General features: G+C 33.6%; 1 protein-coding gene across 1 annotated transcript in view; it reads right to left on the bottom strand.

Moving 5' to 3' along the window:
• Window positions 1–5,831: 5,831 nt before the first annotated feature.
• Window positions 5,832–26,729, bottom strand: part of LOC124352742 (sushi, von Willebrand factor type A, EGF and pentraxin domain-containing protein 1-like) — a gene marked incomplete at its 5' end in the record, with an annotated part of 38,710 nt that continues 17,812 nt past the window's right edge. Inside the window, 15 exons of the mRNA XM_046802388.1 lie at window positions 5,832–7,258; window positions 8,423–8,593; window positions 8,798–8,977; window positions 10,127–10,300; window positions 11,328–11,479; window positions 12,516–12,675; window positions 13,192–13,318; window positions 13,880–14,022; window positions 14,108–14,223; window positions 14,369–14,522; window positions 17,812–17,994; window positions 19,551–19,769; window positions 22,354–22,560; window positions 22,646–22,775; window positions 22,856–23,069. Of these exons, the coding sequence (XP_046658344.1) occupies window positions 7,059–7,258; window positions 8,423–8,593; window positions 8,798–8,977; window positions 10,127–10,300; window positions 11,328–11,479; window positions 12,516–12,675; window positions 13,192–13,318; window positions 13,880–14,022; window positions 14,108–14,223; window positions 14,369–14,522; window positions 17,812–17,994; window positions 19,551–19,769; window positions 22,354–22,560; window positions 22,646–22,775; window positions 22,856–23,069 (2,530 nt within the window). The remainder of the gene's footprint in view (window positions 7,259–8,422; window positions 8,594–8,797; window positions 8,978–10,126; window positions 10,301–11,327; window positions 11,480–12,515; window positions 12,676–13,191; window positions 13,319–13,879; window positions 14,023–14,107; window positions 14,224–14,368; window positions 14,523–17,811; window positions 17,995–19,550; window positions 19,770–22,353; window positions 22,561–22,645; window positions 22,776–22,855; window positions 23,070–26,729) is intronic.

Genomic DNA, 26,729 nt, shown 5'->3' with positions numbered 1-26,729 from the left:
CTTCATAAAAATTACAGTTTAGCTAGTCAGATTATATCTACTCAAATTCATCATTGTTTGTAATATTCGTTTACAGTTTCACACAAGCCAATCAGATATATTTGCTAAATGTCTATGTGAGGGATGACATTTTTTCCTATAATTCGGTTCAGTAATATATATATACCTTGATCGTCCTTGAGGCCACCAAGCGGCGAGATGAGAAATTTTTTGCTAATAGTTTCTAAAGCCTTGCACTAGTCGGTGCAGAGTTTCTTCCAGGCTAATCTCTTAGCCGTACAGACCTTGTGGTTGTACAGTGCAAGAGCCTCGTGGTAGGTCTCCCAAGTACCCCGTACCCCAAGTTTTAGCTCTCCTGAATAAAGCCCTGACTCTCTTCCTCAAAGAAGCCAGTTGAGAGCTCCACCAGGCTACTTTGGATCTTCTCCTGTTGATAACAGGACATTTGAGATCAAAAGAGCCTGCAATTGCAGAGGTCAAACTGTCGGCAGATTTGTCAAGCTGCACTGTGTTGTGAATCCGTTTCCCATAAGTACAGTCAGATTTTAGCACTCAGTTTTATGATAACATCAAAGTTAATGACAACTATTCACTCCTCTGACAAGTATCATTAAGTTGTACAGTAAGTTAGTATGTCTATGTAAACTTTATTTTTTTTCACACAAATCAATTGTTTTTTTTTATATAACTAATATTTTGGTATTGAATACTTTTTGAGTATAATTACAATGTTAGGTGGTTTTTGACCAAAACTCAAAATAATTTTATTTAGCTTTCTATGCAAAAACTAGAGTAGTAGCTACTAAATAATGCAAGTAGTCGAAAAAGAAACTGTTTATATAGTAAAGCAAAGTAATAAATAGCAAATATCAATAGGTATAAAAAGCTGTAACATTACTCAAAAAACCATAAAAATTCACCATTTTAGTTCTCATTTTTTTTAAATTTTCCGGTGTCCTGATTTGATGTTTTGAAATTATGGTCATCTTACTTATGAGTAACGATGATGGAAACAAGATAATAGATCAATAAATAAATTTGTAAACAAACTGAATGCAATAATGTGCTATTTTAAGAAGTGACACTTTCATTCATAAAGTAAAAGGAAAATGTAATGGATTGGAGTCAATATTAAAAGTAAGTGACAATATTTGATTTCATTACTTCCAATTAAATTCATAACTCATAAGCTCATTTTGGACTTTAGGGGAAAAGTAACTAAGTGCCATTTTATTTGATTTATTATAAGCCATATGTTCTGCTAGTTTAAGATTATAGGGACTTATTAGTTCTAATGTGCTTTAAAAAACTCCACTACTTGACTCGCCAATTATATTTTCCTTTGCTGTTCCTCGAAGAGGTAGATTATTCTTAAAATATAATTACATCTATGATTACTTTCAGTACGTTTCTCCACTTTTCTTCCTCCTTCTGAATACTTTCTTGAATTTCAGCATCTACAGTTTTCTTTTGTTTCAGTTGGTTTTGCAAATCTTTTCACTGCATGCAACATAACCTATGGCTGAGAGAGTTTTCACGGTTGAAATGAGAGGGTTTAAGTGTTTCCAGTTATTGAAACCTTTATTAAAATCTGAAAAAGAAGACGACTTTCTATGATGATCCTTCCCAAAAAGGAGAAACGGAAAACAAAATAGACGGTCTTCCGATTGGCTGTAAAGTAACCATTGTCTTTGCAGGTGTTCACCATTTGTAAGAGTTTTGTAAAACCATTTGCCATCGAAGTGTTCACCTATCTCCAACATGGGAAACTTGAAGGTTGATATGTGAACTATTTGAGGGCCTCGTTCACCCAGCAGGGTTCCAGTACTATCAGGAATCAATAGATAACTAGGCTATTTTTGGCCCATTAAAAACTATTTTACCTATTTCTGGTTAACAGTCTTCTTCTAGTGGAGGTAAATAATGACAAAAAACTGTTGACCCTTCTTCATCTAAAGAACTATGTGTCATAGATTAATCCTCTTCACAGTTGTTTACTGAAGCTGGTGATACAATATAATTGTGATGATATGGAAGTTGATGGTTGAGGTTGGTTGGCATAATTTGTATGTGGATGTGTTTCTGTATATCACCAGATTCAAAATCGGCATTACTCTCATCTTGATCTGTTGCAGTGTTACCTGTGCCCACCTCGTTGTTGTTTTTTAGCCAATTTCCCTACTGTACTGAAAGGAGAACTGCAGTTCTTTTCTTTCCTTTTCTTATTTTTTAAATTCTCTTCCAAATAGTTTTTTAGGTCCCATCTCTTTGTTGTATAAAAGGAAATAGTTTAACCTGGAATAAAATATAAATGAAAATAAAATAAACCTACACACAATATAATAAAATAACATATGAATAACTTATTCATGTTGATTATTGGAAATGAAAATTTTTGTAGGGAAGCAGCTGTTCAGTTGACCAGCTATCTTGATTTCCGTACTCCGATTCAAGATCATCTTGTTAATACCCCTATGTGATAATTATTAATTAATAGATTTAATTTTACTTTTTGGGTAATATTTTGCAAATGTGAATGTTCACCTTCCTCTTACATGCAGCATCTGAAATCTGATGCTGTTGCAGACTTGACTCCTGAAATGTGTAGTCATGTTTGTTTGAAGGAATCTAAAAATAGTCGGTGACAAAGAACAAACAAGCTTAAAACAAACCCAACATAGTTTCTGAATTTGCATCTCCTTGCTCTTGTGCCCCTGGTGAGATCCAATCTTGCCATCGCCTAAGTACACCACAGACAAGACGTTAACGTTTTGACATAGCCTCAACTAGGACTGACCTTCAACTGTTGTTTTAATTCTTTTACTGTACATTTTGACCAAAGACATCTGATCTGTTGTAAAAACTTATGTAAAATTACATCTACAGGAAACTAAACAAATTGAAGCATTTCTGAAAACATTTTGAAGCGATTCAGTTGGAGTTGATGAAAAGAAAAAATGTAGTGGTATACCTCCTTATGTCTGCTGACAAGGCAAGGGCTAAAAGCAATTTGGAAATTGTAACTGGAATTCCACACATATTTGGTCAAAGGTACACAACAATGGGTCGTTTTTTTAATAGCATGTCTCCAGGTATCTCATTATCTCTAGAATTCCCTCATAAAAATACCTTGTGCTCTCAAACTAGAAGTACTATCTTCATAATATCTGTATAGGTAAGATAATGGAATGTGTGATATCATTTTGCATGATTATATGTATGATATATATATATATATGTATATATATATATATATATATATATATATATATATATATATATATACACAGGGTGACAATTAAGTCTGGAACCTCTTTTTTAATTTTTAAACCACAATATAAAAAAAGGTTAAAGGTCTCACTTAGCAGAGTACAATTCCGCAAACTGGATTTCAAAAGGTGGATTCATTCAGTAGTTATAGCTGTTTGAATTTTAAAACTATTGAACAATTGTTAAATTATTAAGTATTACAAGTAAAAACCAATTTTACTTTTTGGGAGGGGAACATTTTGAATACTTACTTTGATCACAGGTACTTAAAAATTGGTGTTTACTTGTAATACTTAATAATTTACAGTACATTTTTCAAATAAAATTTAAATAGTTACAGTTTTAAAATTCAAATAGCTGTACTACTGAATGAATCCACCTTTTGAAGTTCGGTTTGCGGCATTGTACTCTGCTAAGTAAGACCTTTAATTTGATACCAAACTTGACCTATGCTGCTATTGAAGAATTTTGTCTGACTCTTTGTGGACCGTCCCCCAAAGGGATTATCCGGTTGGTAATTGGGCAGATGTGTGCGTTACTATCGCCAGTAAGCACGTGTGAACTTTGGTATTTCTTTCTATTGTGGTTCAAAAATTAAAAAAGAGGTTCCAGACTTAATTGTCACCCTGTGTTGTATATATACAGGGTGAGTGGCTCTTGGTGTGACAAATTTTTTTGGGTTATAACGCAATGTAAATGTGATACAATGGCGGTTATAAAAAAGTCTAACTCCAAAAATTAGGTCTGAAATAAATTATTTTCAGTTTTTCTAAAAAACCCGTGTTTTTGTACGTAAATCTGATATTTCTCAGCAACGTATAGACATATGTGAGCAAACTACATAATTTTTAGATTCTCCGTTAAATTCCATATTTGAAAAAGTTATCGGTTAAAACGGTAAGAAAAGAAAATTAAGCTGCAGGTCGATTCAAATGGCAAAGTTGCTAAGTTTCAGAAAAACTGAAATATCATTGAACCCCACATGTTTACCACACCCTGTACACAAGAATGTGTCAAGTGATATTAAAAACTTTGCCATTTAATGGTCTTTAAAATGGTATGCCATATGACCATAGTTAAGTATTCGGTTACATACTTTTATTGGTTTGAATATTAAAAAACATGCAAGCTACAAAAATATTAAAACAATTTAATAACAACTGCACTTAATTTTTATGTTTTATAAAACTGCCTCATAAAACTGCTTTACTTTTTTGTAATATTCAATTCCTTGTTTTGTGAGGCAGTTTTATAAAACAAAAATTAAGTACAGTTGTCATTAAATTGTTTTTAATCTTTTTGTAGCTTGCATGTTTTTTAATATTCAAACCGATAAAGGTATGTAACCGAATACTTAACTATGGTCATATGGCATACCATTTTAAAGCCTATTAAATGGCAAAGTTTTTATTATCACTTGACACATTCTTGTGTACAGGGTGTGTTAAACATGTAGGCTTCAATGATATTTCAGTTTTTCTGAAACTTAGCAACTTTTGTCATTTGAATCGATCTGAAGCTTAATTTTCTTTTCTTACCGTTTTAAACCGATAACTTTTTCAAATATGGAATTTAACGGAGAATCTAAAAATTATGTAGTTTGCTCACATATGTCTATACGTTGCTGAGAAATATCAGATTTATGTACAAAAACACGGGTTTTTTAGAAAAACTGAAAATAATTTATTTCAGACCTAATTTTTGGAGTTAGACTTTTTTATAACCGCCTTTGTATCACATTTACATTGCGTTATAACCCAAAAAAAATTGTCACACCAAGAGCCACTCACCCTGTATATATATATATATATAAATGTTGGTAAAATTTTAGGATTGAGATACAAAATATGTTAAGAAATATAATTTTCAAAACAACATTAAATCAGATAAAAATAAAAATATGCATAAATCACATAACAGCCTATTAGTTCAATCACAACAATACTTGAAATAATACATTTTTAAACCATGCCTCATATTGGTCTAAGAATTAGCTATCCAGGTGGCCATCTTGATTTTAGCCCCATAAGAACACTGCTAAGCCTCAAACACTATTACGCCTTCATTTTTAGTTGTAGAATAATGGCAACTGCCTTATTTCAAAGATATGACCAAAATTATATGTAAGTATTTTGACTTGGCTAATGAGCTGTATTATGACTGTCAATATTTATGTAAATAATATGACAATAAAATATTTGAACTTGATTAAATATTAAAACTACGTTTTCTTAAAATTTTTAATTGTTATAAAAAAATGAACTAGACCTGTTTTGAATGTTACTGTTTAAATACTCAAAATGTATATAACTTACGGGATTGTAGAAAAAAATGTTTGGATACTTATTAGCTGGATCTTTAAAATAACACATCTTCCAAAACTCTATGACCAAAAATAAAGGCCTAAAAGTATTTGAAGTTTTACATTATTTTGTGTCCTTGTGGAGAAACACTAAAGGTCATTTCTCTACAGCTGGCTCTTAAGAACCACTATATTTATTTGCAAACAAAACAAACTCTATTTAAATATAAAACATTGGAAATCAATTTTAAAGCGCACATTATTGAACATATTTTAATATACACACTAATGCTAAATAAAATACATATCTACAATTATAGTCTCTTCAAAATATCACCAAAGAAAGTATTATCTCTTTTTCAAAGTAAATGACTAGAGAACATTATATACATTATAAAATATTACCTCTCCTTAAACATGTAAAAAAAATATTAAATACAACAATTTCAGCTATCTAAGTACACATATATGGTTTTATTTGAACAAAATGTTAAAAATTCTATTTTAAAGATATGTATTTCTTAAGTTACATTTTTTACATGCAGCAAAGGTTAAAAGCAGCAACAATAAACATTGTAAATTTTGATATAACTAGTAAAAATTTCTCTTAGTATTGAATAGCACATTTATTTGGGAACTACAAGAATTGACAAAAAGTAATTTTACATTCATTCTGACAGTGACAGTTAACAAGTAGTGTGTATTTAACAATAAAATGTCAATTATAAAATTAATTTTCACTCATTCATTGTTCTGTAGGATTTGTTGTACTGTATTAGGTTTTATATCACATAATACATCTAAATTGAGACTTGTTCTACTTTAAAAAAAGAACAACCTAGATAAAATTAATTATTTACTAAAACATCATTACAAAGTTTTATAAAATTCCTATTAAAATTATTTAATAATTTTACTAATCACATCAATTTCAACACTTGTAAATTCACAGCTGAATGTATGTAGAGAAGAGAAATCTGAAATGTGTAATTAATTTTTGTATAAGACTTTTTGATAAAACATAACTGATTAATGTTAGCTAAATTTCTAAAGCCTATTTAAAAATACAAAAAACACAAAGTGTTAGTACATGTTGTTGTGACATGGACTGTGACTCATAATGTCAATCAATATTAATAACAGGAATCAATTTGAAATAATAATTCCTAACTGCCACTGTTAAGGTCATACTTGTGAAATTCTAGTGGACTACATAAATAATAACACTTATCTAAAAAACCAAAAATGAGAAACTTGTACATAGGTGGAATACTACAAGACTCGCAACAACTTATGATTTTGTCACTTTTCCAATACACCTTGTTTATATAAAAATATTTTAAGAATAATCAAATTCGTGGAACATTATCCGTTCAGTAATCAAAAGAAAAACACATTTTCAACATTTACAGTTAACATTTCAAACTAATTATTTTACTCTCCCATCTTGAAGTTGTGATGAGCAGTAGAGACGAGGACTGGCAGTTTAGCTGTGGGGAGCGGCGACACATGTAGGCACAGCGTTGGACCATTTGCCGTTGTGCTGACATTTGAGCATGGAAGCGCCCTGCATGACGAGCCCGTCATCGCAAGTAAATGTAACTGTCTCATTGATTTGGTAATAGAACTTGACAGAGGACATGCGGCCACTGATGGCGGTTCCTGGGTACGCACACGCTTGTACACCTGTCACATAAGCGTAAGTAAGCACAACATTAACCCTCAAATTGGCAATCATATTTCTTAGTTGGTGAAAGTTTGATGCTGTGGTGGTCACTGTCAATTTTAATCTATAGCACATATTTTGGAAAAATGTTGCTATACCTGAAAAATGTACATATTTTTCCACTAAAAAGCTAAGAATTCCAATTTTTTTAAAGTATTTGTATTGTATCTTTTTTACATTTGTGTAGTGGTTCTCACCACATAAAAAGTGTAGAAATGCTACAATCTTGGATATGCAGTAGGATTTGACAAAACAAGAAGCAAAAGTACTTGCAAATATTCCATTCAAGAGCAATAAGAGAACCTTCATGAAGGTACAAAAGAACTAATAAATAAGATACTACCAAAAATCTGGCAGCCCGTAACAATAAAAAAGCCATATTGATCACTATTTAATCAAACTGGTTGATAATTGGTTTAGCTTCAATCAATGATAATATAGCTCTGCTCCTTTCACCTCATAAATCAATGTGCTTGTTGTCAGTTTATGTTATCTGAAGTAAAAGTTTATAATTTTAGATCATTTAACTTAATTAGAAAAATTTATTAGTTTCAACAATAAAATCTTTAATTGGATGTAAAGTCTATCTTTAAAATTACTGTGTATCAATTTGATGAAAGATGTATATCTGTTATCAGTACAGTGTAACATTATTTCCTACGAAACCATTTTTTGGAATAGTATTAAGAAGAAGTAAAGATTTTATGATAATTTAAGTCTATGTTTTACATAATTTTTATCATAAATTGAGGTTTGTATTTGATCATCATTTTTATATAAGTACAAACAAAAATTTTATTTTCATATTAAAAATTATTCCATTTACTTAATCTCATAAGCCTAATAATTGTTATAATACTTCAAAATCACAGAATGTAATATGCCTTACAGCAATGTATGCCATCTAAGAGTTATGTTCTCAATGAATTGGTACTATTAGAAAAGTACAAGTAAATATTCTGCTACAGCGTTGAGCCAGATTAATTTTACCAAGTAGTGTCAGATATGTGTGATGGTAATTTACACAATATACTCAGAGAAGATTAATAAACTAGTTCTGAAGGTAGAATCTCCAGTACAGTAAAACTAAAGGTGCAAACTCAACAAGCAGATAGTGTACTGACAGCGAGGGACGACCCCAGACCAGCGTCCGTTCTCCTGGCATGCGATGATAGGCTGGCCCTCCATCATGTGGTCAGGATTACAGTTGAACTGGACAAGGTCCCCAGCCTTGTACACGCCCTGGCCCTGGATGTAGCCATTCTCCGGCACCCCGGGCTTGTCACACTGCACCTCTGCCAACATAACAGTGATCCACTGGTGATAATCAATATAATACCTGACAAACATGTAAGTAATATATCAATCAATCAATCTTGATTGTTGTTGTGTTGATATATATATATTTTTTTAAGTTTTAACCAAAGAAGAAGTATAATTTTTTATTTATTAAATAGAATGTTTTGGAATTCTAGATCCTACCTATTGATGTACCTTACCTTTACACTGTGGAAGAGGTGCAGCCCATTCTCCAGCTGGGAGGCAGGTAGAGTGGGCGGGGCCGATGAGACCGAATCCCTGGGTACAGCTGAACATGACCTGTCCACCCACCTCCCGGCTCAGTATTGTGGCCCTGAGATTTGGGTCTGAGAGGTTCCCTAGATCTGGACACTCCATACCTGCCACAACACGTCCAACTTTGAGGTCATATATAAATAATGTGATTAAGAAATTTCCATTGAATTGAGAATTTAGAGGATGACTGATTCTAATAATTGTAGAAAGAGATTGTGGCATGACCTTTTTATTTTTATACTCTATTGGAAGAGTGAAGGTTGCAGTGATGCATATGTTGACATGAATCTCTTGGTTTCTTTTCTGCAATGGACCCAATATTTTTGTGTGTAGCAAGACGCACAATGTTTATGTATTAATGTACATAGTCTTTAGCTGATTAATGTACTGGGTATATATCAATAGGTATGGGAAAATCATTCCATAATATGTTTTTAATAAACCTTTTGGAGGACAGATCTATGATAGATGTCAGATAACATATATTATGTTACAAGACACTGTGGTATATATGTAATTAATATCTTTATTCTAGGATTCTAGGTCAGTTCCATATCACATTGGGTCAGTATTACTACATTGCTGGATGGCAAAGTTCATTACAGTGGATCTTCCAGTGCAGACCTCTTGCTGTTGTGTTGAAATTATAATGAAAAATGATGGCTGAATTCTATTTAATACTATGTTTTAGTTATGTAAGGAAATTCTACCTCACCCACAATTGTATTGTCTTTAAAATATTATCTGATAATGAGTATTGATCTAATAATGCATATTCCTTATAAATATGCATTTTCAAAGAAATTATTTTTAATTTGAGTTTTTTGAAAATGTTATTACTTGTTCTGGTTTGGAATGCAAAAAGCTGGAATTTTCAATTATGCATTAAAAAAAGCTCTTTTACACTACTTTATGTCCAGGCTGGTCAAGGGTAATCGGCACTACTCCCTCTGAGACACCACTGAAATAAACTTGTAAAAATGATCTTTGACTAAAAGATTTCAATTTTGAAAGATGGGGAAGCTAGAACAGTTCTAGCCCCTACCATCAGAAGTTGGTAAGTGGAATATGACTCTCTCAGGTATAGGATTTATAACAGCCTTTTACTGGTGGAGTCCACACACTCCAAACATCACTCTCCACAGCAGACTGAATATTAGAATTCTTTGAATGTTCATGGCCATAAAACAGCTTTAACATAACCAATAAGTACAATGGAGCCTAGTACATTATCTGCTTGAGATAGTACTTACTCTCACACACAGGCACAGGTGCACTCCAATTGCCCGAGGGAAGGCAGACTATCTCAGGAGCGCCGATGAGCGAGTTTCCATTAGCACAGGTCAGTAACACTCGTGTGTTCATCTTCGTGTTCTGAGTACTCAGTTTGAGACCTCGGCGTGCCGGCAACTCAGCACAGTGTACAGCTGCAAACACACAATGCTCTGTATCTGCAACTTTTCTTAGAATACATATGTATTCTTTTTTCGTTAATTTTGTATAGTTTGTATATTTTTTCACAATCCCCGATAAAAAAATTACAAAATACAAACAAATCGTTGGATATATTATTCCTGCGTTATCTAATAGATTTCATATTACTGATAAAAATTACTTTAAAGTAAAATTCATCTTCAGGTGATCTTTCCTTAAAATCAATCTTTACATTTTAATATGGGTATATAATATGTTAAATATTATTTTAATATCTAGGGAGGCAAGCAAAGAAAGCAAACCATGTGACTGTATATATTTTAAAACAAGCCGGTTATTTTCGGATGTAAATATGTAATAAGTTTTTGTATTAGACATCAGAATTACTATGTTAAAGACTAAAGAGTCCTACTTATGAACTAGAAAATGGTTTCCATGCAAAAGTATATCTTGCACAAGTTTTGGTAAATATTGGATTTAGGTTAGAATATAGCCTCAACAAGTTTTTAATATAAGTAACAAACAAGAATAAACCTTTGAACATTTTTGTAGTTTTTTATGTATACAATGCTCATTTCGGAATCTTCGAGTTCAGAGTGTGTTACTTATTGGATTTATGAATTTGAACCAATAAGTATTTTGCCAAAGAAAACACATATGTATGTGAATTCTATAGACACTGTCTTAAACATGTACTTAATACTCAGTTGTCAGTGGTTGGTTATTGTGACCACAAATTTTGTGATTTTTTTTATTTCAGTTTATAAATAATTAGTGTTAGTTTTTTTAATGATTTCTGACTTATGCATGTCATTATGCTTTGGTATAATTTATTAATTTAAACCTAGATTGCAGTTATGTGCTATATTTAGTTATCCTTCTGAGGAAGAGATCATATTGCACATCTCGCAATATATTGTTACAGAGTTTTTTGTACCACTTGATGATGGCTGGAAAAATACTGTTGTCTTCACATCTGATTTATTTTTGGAGTTAAGATACTAGGGTTAAGAGGCTAACCTTTGACCTGTATCTCCACAGAGTGAGTGTGCCGGGTGGGTGTGATGCATGTGAAAGTGCCAGAATCATCCCTGCTGGCGTGAAATATACTAAGCCGATACTCCAGCTGAGAATCACGCCCTGGATCACTGCTCCATCCCTCAGGATACTTTCTGCATAGATAAAAATTATAAGTATCATAGTATAGTGAGTAAGTATTTGTCCTCATTAAATGAAGAAATTCTTGTCTATATGTGTTCAGTATGCTAATATTTTCTGGAAAGAATCAGAAAGGTCTTTCTTAAGAACTGATCTAATCTATGAGAGCCCACTCGTTAATAACAATGTACTTCTCTAAAAGTATGCACACCAAAAAAATTAGATACTACGTAAAGGGATAAGCTAGGCACCTCAAAGTCTTACTGAAAGATATCACACATACATTGTCTTGATATGTGCAAACCATTCACATTGCCCCTACAGATATTAATTCTTTTGCGTTATTTGCCCATAACTTTTGCTAGAAACATCATAGAGATGTTTTCTTAATGTCATTGTGTTTCTATTGTTTCTATATCCAGACATATTAGGACTTAATTTACACCCTATATATATTCTACATTGTCCTATGCATCTTGTCTAATAACGCACATAGTTTTAAATAGATAAGAGGAAGATAAAAAAATTGTGTAATTTTCTTTAATATTAACAAAATGGCGTCTGTTGAATATTCTCAAAGTAAAATAACAAAATATGCAGTATAGTTATAACACATTTACTAGACACCAAATATTTGAACTATTTCATTAAAACTCCAATGGTACTTGATTCAACAAAATCCGTCAATGCATAAGTGAGCATGACTATTTTAAATGAATGCTTACACAAGCTGGGAGTAGCAAACATTTTGTATTTTGATAGGCATCAGCTGTTTTACATAGGTTATAAAAATTTGACAAGATACTGACTATTTTTTAATTGTTACAACAATTCCAGCAGTACTTTTTTCAACAAAATCTGTCAATGCATAAGTGAGCATGAACACTTTAAAGATACGTTTGCACAAGCTGGGAGCACCAAAAACTTGAGAGGTCACAGTTGAGAGGTATCAATTGTTTGTAGGTCTTGGTAACAATTAATTGCCAATAATAGCCATTAGAGGGAAGTAGTTATAGAAGTTCTGTGACCAGACCAGGGTCAAGGGCTAACCTGTAGTTGTGACTGACGACCCACTTAGGAGTGCCAAATCTGCGGATCCAAAGACACTCCATGTGTAGGATGCTGCCAGGATAGACAATAAGGGTGCCCTCATTGCTCTGTGCGATGGGCCCTAACTGATGGCGGAACAGGATAGTAGGAGGCTTCTCCACTGGAACATAAGAATACCACCAAGTCTAGAGAATAGAAACATAGAACATCTGTGTCTAAAAAGATGGAATTTAAACAATTACTAACAAAGATAACTCATTATTCACACATTAGTAATTTAAAGACTTCGTGCGATAAAGCAGATAACACGAGTAAGAAACTCATTTTAATGCTATAATTTTTTATGCTCAGTAAACTCATAGTATTTTTAGCTATTCACTGAACCTGAGCACCAAATGTGAATCAGAGATAAGAAGTTAAATAGCCACTTATTGAAAAATATATATGTTTGTGAAATGTTTTTAATGGCACCTTATATAATTTGTTACATATAAACCTAATATGTACTGCATATAAAAACACACCAGTAATTTTCTGGATGCTATGAGATATCTCATAAATGCAACGGTGATGATTATGTATTAAAATTCGTCTCAAATTTGTATGTAATGTTACGGATATTATACATTGTTAGCTAAAATATATTTACACTTCATTAAAAAAATGGTGAACTCACATGCATAGTCATTCTCTTGGTTAAGTCCAAAGCAGACTGGACGTTGGCCATCCCACTCGCCTTGGGAGCATCGGCGGCGTGAAGACCCGATCATTGCATACTTGCCAATATCTGCGCACCTGAATAACTACAACACAAAACAATGGTTACTGGAATCTATTTATAAATATAATGCAATTTTTGTTGACTATCAAAATGACTGCAAATTTATAAAAATCATTGTTACTAAACAGGTTATTAAGTTTAGTTAATAATCATCGGATTTAACATTTGCAGGAGGACCATATGCTATTTGAATGTCCTACCAATCAATCATAAGTTAGGAAATCTTTGATTTGTTGAATTTTATGCTTTCAAATAAATGAATTTGAATAAAACTGGCTTGGATATAATATGGTTTAAGGTTTTACAATAGATTATTTTACACACATTTACTATGACAACATCTTGCAGCCTTTGATCTGTTATTACATCACAGCTAATGAACATTGAACATGGTTACTATTAATGTTTAAAACCTTCTTTTTTATTATAATTATTTGTCATTATATAAAACTATATAAAACATGAGATAAAACTATAATAATGTGTTGTGACCTAAATCTTTTCTAGCTGAGAAGAGAAAACTCAAGAAAATCTATAAATAATGATAAACTGCTTAGTTAAAATAAGATTATCTGCAACTGACCAAGACTGTCCCGGACATGAACTCCACGACATCCTCCTTGATAGGCTGGTCACGATAGAAAGTAACGACATTAGGCTCTGTGTTGCGAAATATACAAGTTGAGTTGTCCTTTGCTGCACTCGAATCTTGGGGATCCTCCACATCTAGGATAGACAAAAAGTTAAGTTTATCTACGGCAATCAATTCAGATAGAAATATTAATTTACATTACATTTTGCCGTTACTGACCACAGCTGAGAGAGCGGCCTAGCCAACTGCCATCCTCACAGACAATACGCCAAGATGTCTTTTCCCCCATTATGCTTGCGATGCAATTGAACGTCACCTCAGTGCCATCTGGAAAACTAAGTTCAACACAAATTACAAGGACAATAGAAATATCTTCTATTTTCAAGATACACAAATTACACTATAAAGTGACAAAAACACAGTTTTTGTATTATACATGACGCAGAGAACTTCTAGTTGTATCATGTCTTCAAGACTTACCTTCTCTCAGTTTCAGTGAGTGGCTCGCCATTTTTAAAGATGAGAGAACCTTGGACGCGGGCTGGAGGTCCACATGAACCCCTCAGTCCTGACAGATAGTCTACATCACCACCAGCCTTTGTGATGTCTCCACCAGTGATGTATTCTCCTCCATCTACAACAAAGCAACCACTCTGTCCCTCACACATATGATTCAGTTATCTAAACTTTTATTATTAGATCTAGAACATGGATTAATGAAATAAAGTTATTTTTCAGATATACAGGGTGTTCTGAAAAAAGGTGCCCATAAGTCAGGGCGTGATTCCTCACATCAAAAATAAGAAAAAAAGGTCTAATTAACATAGGTCCGAAAATGCTTAGTTACCAAGTTATACAGGGTGAAAGATTTCGTCTGAATTTCAGTTCCCCTGCTGCAACGAAGCCCTACGGGTATTTGTTGGCTGTTAATTAAGATGTACAATTTAGCGTACTTTATGTAAAATGAACTGAAAAAATTGAATAAAAAACCGTTTCCAGACCTGTAGCTACAGTAATTTTTAAGATATGTGACGAAATACGCGAAACTTGGTCCCGAAAAAACAAGTTACATTTTAGGTTTGAAGCAGATTTACTATGTTAAATGTACAATAAACACAAAATATTTTTTCACGGTACTTGTAGAAAATTTAATTTCGAAGAGTAAGAATGTAAAAATAAGTCTATAATAGACAAAACGCAAACTTTAAAAAATAATCCTTAATTACATACAAAACGCATGAAAAATAGACAAAATCTGTTAAGCTCTCTACAAATGTAATATTAAAATTAAAACAGCTGTTTTATTAAAACAAATTAATGAGTTACTATTATTTTTTATCAAGTAAATATTTTTAACAATCATACATTATCATACATAAAAAAGTTATCTGAATTATCATTCAACAAAAAAGTTACACTTGTCCTAAAAAACTAACCACGTCACAGTAGATGTTCAAAATGTTTCCCCTCATTCAAAATACAAGCATCCAGCCGTCTTCTCATAGACTGCCGAACTCTTTCGAAGATCCCAGGCGTCTCACGTATCCTTTGAATCCCGTTAACAATCCTTATTCGCAACTCTTCTATGGTATCCACAGGCGAGTCGTAGACAAGCGTCTTTAAATGTCCCCATAAGAAAAAGTCTAGAGGATTGAGGTCAGGTGACCTTGCAGGCCATGCTACTGGGGCTCCTCGACCAATCCATCTGTTTGGATATGCTTCATTTAAAAATTCTCTTACTTGTAATGTTTAATGAGCTGGAGCTCCATCCTGCATGAACCACATGTTGTTGCGTGTGTATAGTGGCACATCTTCGAGTAACTCATTCAGATTAGTCCGTCAAGAAATGTAAATAATTTTCACCATTGAGCGTATCAGGTAAAAAAACTAATAAAAATTTTATCACCCAGAATAGCAGCCCATACGTTTATAGAAAACTGATATTGGTGACGGTTCTCTGAAATAGCACGTGGATTTTCAATTTGCCCACATGTGGAGTATTGTGGGTGTTAAGAATAGCCATTCTTGAAAATTTTGCTTCATCAGTAAAGATAATGTAATTTAAAAAATGTGGATTTCTGCACCTTTGGATAAGCCATTGGCATAGCTGAACACGAGGAAAGTAATCTCGAGGCAAAAGAGCCTGGACCCTTTGATAGTGATAAGAATGCAACTGCTGCTCGTGTAAAATCTTCCAGACAATTGAATTACTAACACCGAAATCCAAGGCTAGTTCTCTAGTACTTCTTCCAGGATGATTCTCTATTTTGTCCAACACGCCCTCCTCCAATTCAGCTGTACACGTTGTACGTGGCCGTCCTGATCTACCAACTTTTCCAGATTTAAAGGTTCCCGTCTCGCTTAGCCTTCTATGAATGGAAGAAACATTTTTATGAGTCGGTAACTGTCTATGAGGAAAATGTTCCTGATAGAGTCGTCTAGCCTGACGACTGTTGCAATGTGCAAGACCGTACATTAAATGCATGTCTGCCATTTCACCATTAGTGTACATAATATTCATATTACCTGCCATGATGAATAAGATATTATTAGCTATCAAAAATTAACTTCAACGGCACTCGCACTAACTTGTATTAAAGTACAGATCAACACACTCGCACTTAATGAGCAATGGAAAAATAGCTGCTTGTAATGTTTATTTAAATTATTATAAACAATGTTACATTGTTAAAACATATGTTTTAAATAGAAATTATTTTGTTTCTCAAATCAAATATTTTAATAAAAACAGCTGTTTTAATTTCAATATTACATTTGTAGAGAGCTTAACAGATTTTGTCTATTTTTCATGCGTTTTGTATGTAATTAAGGATTATTTTTTAAAGTTTGCGTTTGTCTATTATAGACTTATTTTACATTTTTCTCTTCGAAATTAAATTTTCTACAAGTACCGTGAAAAAATATTTTGTGTTTATTGTACATTTAACATAGTAAATCTGCTTCAAACCTAAATGTAACTTGTTTTTCGGGACCAAGTTTTCGCGTATTTTCGTCACATATCTTAAAAATTACTGTAGCTACAGGTCTGGAAACGGTTTTATTCAATTTTTTCAGTTTCATTTTACATAAAGTACGCTAAATTGTACATCTTAATTAACAGCCAACAAATACCCGTAGGGGCTTCGTTGCAGCAGGGGAACTGAAATTCAGACGAAATCTTTCACCCTGTATAAACTTGGTAACTAAGCATTTTTCGGACCTATGTTAATTAGACCTTTTTTTCTTATTTTGATGTGAGGAATCACGCCCTGACTTATGGGCACCTTTTTTTCAGAACACCCTGTATATCTGTATGTATCTGGTCAGGTGATACTGAAGATAATGGAAACTTCTGACAGCACTTTGATTGTACCAAGTCATTCATTTCTTCTTTATGCGTGTACAAAAAAACTTTTCAAATGTCCAAGTTTAATCGTAATGAGACTTACAATATGTTATCTAACAAATGAGACATAAAACACAAAATATAAAAAAATAGATTGAACGAAATAAAAATCTACTGGTCCTTTGTAAAAATACTAAAAGTTTTTAACGTTTGTGTGTATTTTAAACGCAAGTTTTTCAATGAACTGTTAAAGTTCTGTATTGTATAGTAGAAAGCCAAATAGATACAGGACAAAGAAATACAAGTTAATATTTTTCAATGGATCTTAAATGCATAGGATATTAACAGTAGGGGCCAAATACAAAAGTATTAGAGTAATATAAAAGAGAAGTAATAACTTTTGTAGAAATCTCCTTTTTAGTTATAAGGCTGTGGCCCTTTTATGACAAGATCATGGGTTCTTCTTTTTATTGTTTTCCTTATTTTAATTTTCGTCTTTTCCACTTCATTATTTTTCCAGTTCCTGTTTTTTTTTGTTAGACCTTTTGTTTATTAAAAGAGTGGCCAGATGTACTACCTTTGCGACAGGAGGGGGTGTGGGGCCGCAGTTCCCCTAACACACACTCTACTGGTGCCATTGTACTGGGTTTATACTCGACATCACACTGGAACATGACGGAGGAGCCATTGCCAATGGTGAGACCAGCGCGGTAGCCCAGGAGGTACTGTCCATGCGAGATATGCGGCAACTCACAGGGTGCTGTAACAAATAAGTATAGAGTAAATATACATGTGAGAGGAATGAACTTTCTACTTGATGGTATTCTGCCTCACAGGCTCTATGAAATAAGTATTTGTCATACATAAATCAAAAAGGTGGTTTCCATTCACTCACCTGAAGATTTTAACTGCAGTCGGGGAGAGAGTAGGAATAGAGCAGTTGGAAACCAAAACAACAGCAAAGTAGTTGGGACTGATCTTAGACAATAAGCTGATCTACAGGGAGTATATTCACAAGTCACAGTGACTGCTAGTCTCATTAGACTAATGGCCAATGTCGGTGGTCTTACACAATGTAGGATGAGACTGATGACTTATCCTCATGTATAGCCGGAGATCTGAGCAAATGTGACAAAGTTGCACAAGTACCAAACTTGTATGCGTGGATTACAGCGTCATGTGGCACTTAACATTACAACATTCATAAAGTGCCAAAGTCTGCTGTATTGATGGTGACAGGATTCATCGAACTAACTTGCTGGTATAAGAGCACAAGCACATCTTTGCTCTCTAGGTGGAGATTTTCAGGGTAGAAGCTACTGAGTTAATTCTTGCAATTTCAAAGGCAGCGTCATTGGGATAAGGCCTTGTATAAGTGATGAAAATGATGAAGAATGTCAGAATGTGGTTAACCATGTGATAATAATGTGAGGTAAACTTTGACATAACTCAGTTTCTGACCAGTCATGCATACTTGGTGTATATCTGCAGAGTCAGATTTACATATTTGAGGCCTAGGGCAAGTTTTTAGTGTAGCCCCCTCTCCTTCTTGTGTTATCTGAATTTAAAATTATGATTATTGAAGTGTATAGTTTACTTGTGATGATACATTATTAGATTTACTTAAAATAAAACTTACAGAATGAGAAGCATGGTTTTATAAAGCTCTTTAAAATATAATTCTAAACTAAAAACATAAATATATATTTCTTCTCTACTTATACTTATAGAAGATCGCTATCGCAAAGTAATACAGTTGTATAGAACTTTTTTGATGTTATGATATATTTAAATATTTAAGTTTGAAAATTTTTATCTCAGTTCTGTGGACTTCTTTTGTTCTATACTTTGTGGACTATATATAATTATAGAAAATTGTTTGACAATGAAAAACATTCTTTGTTTGGTGGGGTGTGGGTCCAAGTCACTCAATTTACATAAAATATTTCTTGTTAAGAATTTAAAGCCAAATTACAGTATGACTTAGAGTGGTTGGAGAACCGCTTTATCGCTATGTGGTAGACAATATTTGAATTCCATATACATATGACATCTCATGTGGCCCCTCTCAGCTCATGGTTCTAGGCCGAAGCCTAGTTGGCATAGTGATAAATTCGGCATTGCATATTTGTACCAAATGGGAATCATGCTTCAGTCCATATGTAGGATTACAGTAGTTACCTTGACAAAAAAAGAAAATAAATTTATTTTTACTAGAGAAACTGCTTTTAAGAAGTGAACCACATACTTCCATATCTTACCAATTAGTGTGTTTCTCTTATGCAGATGAATTAGGCATAACATCAGAACTGTTACCTGGGGTGCAGTCAGGGAGAGAGGAGACGGCCCACTGGCCATGCCAACACTTGAGGTTGCCAGGGCCCTGCACATTGTAGCCTGCAGTACAAGAGAATTCCACCACCTCGTTGTGACTAATCTCTGTCGTTTCATTGAGGACAGTTCCTGCTGTGCGACCGTTCTCTGTCGTCGATCTTGTGAAGATGCCATGTTCACTGTGCGGCACGAAGCATGGCACTGTAACAGAAACAGCCACTTGTCATTTAAAAAACTAATTAGTAATTATATCATAATAAGTTTAGTTTATAACATGGATACAGGTGTTCAAAACTAAGAGAAATCAAAGCTGGACTTCTCATTAGACCAATTCAGCGATGGCTCGTGGGCTGCAGGGAAAATGTAGTAAAATTTCTTATATAAATTATAATACATTTACACATTTAAGAACAGTAACAAAATGTTATTGGTTCTCCAAAACAAAACATGTTTTCAAACTGAAATATTAATATAGTCATTCATAGCTGATAGCGGTTGATTGTAGCTTTTCTTTATTCTCCAAAAAACTATGCAATATTACACGAAAAGATAAGCAGTGATTTAAAGTACTTACAAATTTGGTGCTGTCGGAATGATATGCAGGTAAATGTATCAAAAACAAAATATATAATATTTGGATTTAAAGACTTAGAATTAGAAAGGCCCTTAAATTACCAGAGTTAAAATACCACAATATGAATTGTAACGTAAATCCATGTAACTGTCAGTGCATAGAAAGAGTAAATAGTTTCAAATACCTTGGAGTAGTAATAGATAGTAAATTAACATGGGGGGATCATATTACCACGTTACATAATAAGTTAAGATCATCAATTAGAACTTTTTATTTTATTAATAATTATTGCGATACAGATCTTATGCGTACTCTATATTTTGCCCTAATCCAATCTAGATTACGGTACTCAATTAGTTTCTAGGGAAATACATATAAATTTTTGATAAATAAGTTAAAAGTAGCACATAATTATTGCATGCATATTATATTAAGTAGAAGCAAAAGAAATAGCACCTTTCCACTATATGTGCAATTGAAAATCTTGCCTATAGAACATCTATATGTATACAAAGTTTCGAGAATTTTTTTATACTAGAAGCGGAAATTTAGGTACAAGTGGTTTGACTTATAAAACTAAAATTAGTGAAAGTAGAATCTTCAGGTTACCTAAAGTTAATAAAGAACTCTATAGACAGTCCATTCAATACATACATAGGTCCAAAATTATTTAATCAAATAACTAATTAAAAAAAATAAATCGAGTAGTAACTTAAAAAAATTCTGCTCCTTATTAAAATCCTGGCTATTTACAAAATCTGATATTGCTTTTTTAACGAGTGTATTAATTTAAGTTTGATGCAACCACTTATTACATTATTTACATCACTATTACATAATTTTTAACCTGATTGTGTAAAACTATCATAATTATAGTAGTGTGTACGTGTGAATGTATGTTTTAGAGTGTGGATGTTCTATCGTATGCATGTAAGTGTACATATGTGATTTTTCTGATATTTGTATGTAATTTTATGTAATACATTAATTTAATTTTCAATCATTTCAATATATTTGTTTATACATTAAAAAAAAAAAATTATTTATGATTTTAGTACATAAGATTGTATATTTATATTTTTTTGAAAACAGTTTTTTATTCTTTACATTGTCTACTTAGTTCCTAGTCACTCTATATTGTATAAACGTCTGCTATATATATTTATTTTGGTTGTAGTTTTGTACAGACGTCGGGGAAAACAGTCTGTTGACCTTTTAGTTTTTTTTTTATGTGAGAGCAAACTATAAACTGTTTATTTGTGTATTGTTTATCTGTTACACTGACCAGCTGCTTGTTTTTGGTCAGTGACTTCCTAAGTTTTTCATTTATTTGTAAACATGAATGTAAATGTTGGAAAATAGATATTTATTTATATTTCAGCCCTTTTATTTTGATGAATTGGTATAGCATGGTGTTTCTGGAAATGTTTAATATGGTATTAATTATCATATATCTTGAGAAAAAGACTAGGTAAAGTGTATTTTGAAATTACTAATAATTCAGCATTTGTTAATTAAAATTACATTCTTTAGAACCACTTACACACTAAATAGATTTTAAAATAGACAAAATAATTGAGAGTAAAAATGAATAATTGAACAGATTTAAATTAGAATATTAAAACTGGTGACCAACTTGCGTTTCAGATCAGATATCTGACATGTATGTATTTGAGGTAAAATTAAATTATTACTATAAACTACTTTACTCTCATGGACAACTTCATATATTTCTTTATCTATAACGGTTAAAGTGAGTTGTAATTTTATTTCATGCTCATACAGGGTTTTGTATAGTTATCGGAAGTCTTTAAGTAACATATATTTTTAATCTACAGTAACAAAAGACACAACTTGTATTTAAGATTTTCATTTATGAAATATTATGGACTGTTGTGCTGTCCAGAAGTCTAGTGAAGTAGTTTAAAATGAGGTTTGTATTTTTTAACAAACACTAAGTGCACAATATGTCAATACACAATAAATACACACAATAAATCAATGTATCATATGAGCCACAATAATTTACATTGTATTTTAAACACCTAAATGAGCAGAATGTATGAAGCATGGTCCTCTTTGAAAAGGAATTGATCTAATTCCAATCAATCAATTCCAAAGGAAACTGTGCTTATATATTTTTTTGTAAAACACCACTAAAAGATGATAATCTACTTACAGTAACTGTATAAGCTGGTGTGATATACTCACATATGCGGCAGTGTGGCTTGTCAGGTTTCCACTTGCCTCGTGCACAGCGTGCTGTGCCGTTCTCACCGATGTTAACACCATATCCTTGGTGACAACTGACCTTCACCACGACCCCGTGTGAGTACGTGATATTAGGATCTCGGCCTGGCTTCACAATCTCCAGTTTCATGAATATTTCCTGAGTGATGGCATCACATGGCTTTCCAGCTGAGTTCAAAATCAGGTTAGACAAATTTTAATATTAACACAGATAAAACAAACCAGTAAATTCAACAGAAAACACTGATATTACCTTTCCTCGGCCCAGTCTTCTTCTTGCCACCTTTGCTGCCTTTGGGCTTCTTCCTTCCCTCACCCGTGGGAGTGCTGCCGTCCGGAGACTTCTCGTCTCCGTCACCCTCCACGTCTGGTACATCGTCGGACTTAAACAGATCTTTCTTTCAGTTTTGTGGTAGAGACATAAACCGTTATGAAGTTCATGGCAAGTTTGAATTCAATTTACCTTAGCAGCAGTGTTGGTACCGCCTCGACCACGGCCGCCTGCAGTGGCAGCATTGTCATTACTCTTAGGGCTGGGAGCAGTCTTGCGCATTACAGTGGTGCTCTGACCACCTGGCATTGCTCGTCGCACTCTCAGCCATTGACGTAGCAAGGCAGCACGCTTGGTCCGTACAGATCGGCTCCACCGTAGTCTGGGGTGCTGGCCTGGCACACATCTGCAGTGAGAGAATACATGTACAATTCTGACTCATTGTTGTAGTCTATAACTTGTTCTATGTACATTAGTTCACGTTACATATATGTAAAAAATATTTAAGGAACTAATACCTCTTCAGCAGCAGTTCGAAATATTGAGTAAAAGTTTCATTAGACTATAGTGTAAACTTATTGAACTGCCTCATTACTTATGCCAATTACAGTTCACATTGAAGGCCCTAAATCAATGAGTATCACGGGTTTTGTATGACTACTTGTAATTAGATAGAATTAACCCAGAAGGGTTCACTTCTGGCTGGTTTATCCTCCCAGAACCCACACTGGGCACACCAAAAAGCGTTGTGTCATTTCAATCTGGGCAACTTTATGGATGTCTAGGAGTGGCACATCACTAACCGCAAATGTAGAGATGTTAGAGGAGCAAGGGTAATTCGATAAGTTTAGACAACACAGGAGATGACAATTGGAGTTGGTGGGGTTTGTTCCCTAAGAGCCAAAGGTTCTTGTTAGCCTAGACATAAGGGTGGCCACCCCCTGTCTGCTTTGACTGGAGAGGCTGGTTCAGAGCTGGCTTCATCTTCTTCTGAGGAGACATGACTTGAGATTAGTGCCCTAAATTCTTCCTCATGGATCTCGAGAGGAGGTGACCCCTAACCCCCAACCTTACCCATCCAGAATATCCTGTCACTCTGAAAGCAGCGCAAAGGTCCTTATATGACTAGGTTTAATTTCTAAGCTTCTTGTCCTAAGAGAAAAACATTGCTAGAAATATTAAAAACACCAATACTTTAATTTAAAAAATACACAATCATGGTAGCACACAGAAATTATTTGTTATATTCTCAAGTAATAAACTGATATACATTATCTACGATTATGTCTAAATGGGGAAGAGGGGGTTTACCACTACCGGGGAATCTGGGAATTTTCTGTACCTCCCAATCAAGTTGAGGTCTGGGGGTACTCCCTTAGAATATGTTTAAATATTAACAATATTAAAAATGGCAATTTTGACAATTTTCTGGGATTATATTATTCATATTTTATGCTCTACAAAACGAGTATAACTTAAGTGAATATTTAGCCTTTTGGTGGCCATCCAATAAAAAAAGCCAAGAAAACTATGTTATTTTAAACGGGTTTACAGAGGCTTTAGAAAATAGCTTTAACTTAAGAATTACAAATCACATCCTCTACCCTTACCTTGACTTTGTAGATTATAAATTGGTCTTCCAGAATACAAGTATTTTACTACAAAAATAAAGGTTTACATTTGTGTTAGGCCTACTAAAATATTATGTATTGTACATTTAAATGTATTTTTTTAATTTGAAACCATATCATATGTCATAAAAAATATTGGGATATAAACCAACATACATATTTATAGAGAATATACCTAATATAATTAGTTTACTTTCATAAATCACAATATATCTTATACCTAGCATTTTTAAAGTACAACTAAGCCTACCATCTAAACAATATACATTTACTGTGTGTACAAGTACACAAATTGTGATATACGATATCAGTAATCATATGTTTTTTTACCGTCAAGCGGTTGTCTTCTGCGCATAACTGCACCAGACGCATAGTGATAAACAAATGTAGACATCGAAAATACGAACTTAAATTTAAATATTATTTAAAAAGCACAATATTTTGTTTCTTTTCTAATTTAATATTGAGTTTTCACACACATAGTATGACATAAACACATGTTAGCGATCAGTAAATAACTATATCATAATAACGAACAATTTTATATGAAATACAGGGTGGGGCAGAGTGGACTCCCTAGTTTCAATCAGTCGCCGAAGAGCGCGCGCGCGCGAGTTAGCGGAGTCGGAGTGGTTTCATTTGGTTGGGGGAAAAGACGTCATTTTTAGTAGTCACCATGCCATGGACTGGCGAGCATCGTGGTTTTGTAGTCGAAACGTTCTTTAAAAATAAGGATAGTGTGGTGGCGACCCAGCGTGCATTTCGTAGACGGTTTGGTTTGAATCGTCATGATAGTGTTCCTGATGCTAAAACCATAAGGAAATGGATTACAAGTGTACAGGCGAAAGGATCTGCACTGCCTAGAAAACCAGTCGGACAACCAAAGAGTGTGAGGACACCAGGGAACATGATGGCGGTGAGAGCGTCTATTGAATAATCACCATCGCGCTCTGCACGGAAACATGCTGCTGCTCTTGGAATGTTGGCCAGAACGGTGAGGAGGAGAATTTTACACTCAGACCTTCATTTACACCCGTATAAGATGATGGTTGTTCAAGAATTGATGCCAGCGGATTTTGTTAAACGTACAGGTGCTTGCAATGCAATACTGGCTTCTTTACATTCCGGCACTATTCTGTGGTCTAGTGATGAGGCACATTTTCACCTCTCGGGCACAGTAAATAAGCAAAACTTTCGTTACTGGGCAGCTGAAAACCCACGAACTTTTCATAAAAAACCTCTTGATTCGCCAAAAGTGACTGTGAGGTGTGCTGTGTCCTCCATAGGCATAATTGGCCCCTACTTTTTGAATCGGAAGGTGCAACCGTTACCGTGAATGCTGTACGCTATTGTGAGATGTTGAAGAACTTTTTCTTCCCCAGAATTGAAGAGTATGGTGAGGAAAATAATATGGAAGCCTTTTGATTTCAACAGGATGGTTCCACGGCTCATACCGCCCGTCGCTCTTGCCAACTTCTGCAAGAACGGTTTCCCGGCTGCTTGATCTCGTTACGAGGGGATATTTTATGGCCACCTCGCTCCCCCGATCTAACCCCATGCGATTATTTTCTTTATGGTTACCTCAAATCTGAGGTTTACAAAGTTCGACCAAGGACCTTGGAAGCCCTTAAGGAAGCAATTGTTGATGTTATCACTGGAATAACGCCAGATATGCTGCGTAGAGATTTTGAAAACTTCATTGAACGGCTGAATATGTGCATCGCTCGTCAAGGTCGTCACCTGGACGATATAATTTTTGAAACTTAATAAAAAATAAATGGCATTGCATGTAGATTTCAGAAATAAAAAGCTTTTGTAATAATCTTGTATGGTTTTTATACAGTTAACCGATCAAATCAGGGAGTCCACTCTGCCCCACCCGGTATAACAATGAAAAATAAATCTATTTTGCTTGATGGTGATTTTAATGTTATTCTACTAGTCATAACAAAATATTTAATGCCATATTAGCTAAATATCTTATCTGGAGTTTAAAAGAATTGTTTTGTTACATTTTCAGATATACTATTACAGGCATTGACCAGAAATCTGACAGAAGAGACAAGGTATAGGCATAATGTTTGGTAAACTTTCATCAGAAAACTGAAGTAGTTGTTAAATTTGGATCAGAGACTTCCCTATCTTGCTTGTTCTACCTTCCATGAATGCCTTTTATCTATCAGTTTACCAGATGCAAGTATCTTGAATCTAAAAAAAGTAAAATGAAATTTTTAGTAAGTTAAGAAAACTATGGTAAATAAAACTTTCAAAAAATAGTACGACAAGAACATTAGAATAGTGTTTTCAGTGAAACCAGAAGTTGAAGAACAGTTAATTAATTTTATATGCACTTTTTAGAGACCATGGTCTTTATCTAAAAAAATGTAAGTTTATAATAAGCCAAAATGGTTTAATCATAAAATTAGAAATAACAG

The sequence above is a fragment of the Homalodisca vitripennis genome, chromosome 1, assembly GCF_021130785.1.
Source record: "Homalodisca vitripennis isolate AUS2020 chromosome 1, UT_GWSS_2.1, whole genome shotgun sequence".
Taxonomy (NCBI): Eukaryota; Metazoa; Arthropoda; class Insecta; order Hemiptera; family Cicadellidae; genus Homalodisca; species Homalodisca vitripennis.
This window is presented reverse-complemented; position numbering and strand designations above follow the sequence as displayed.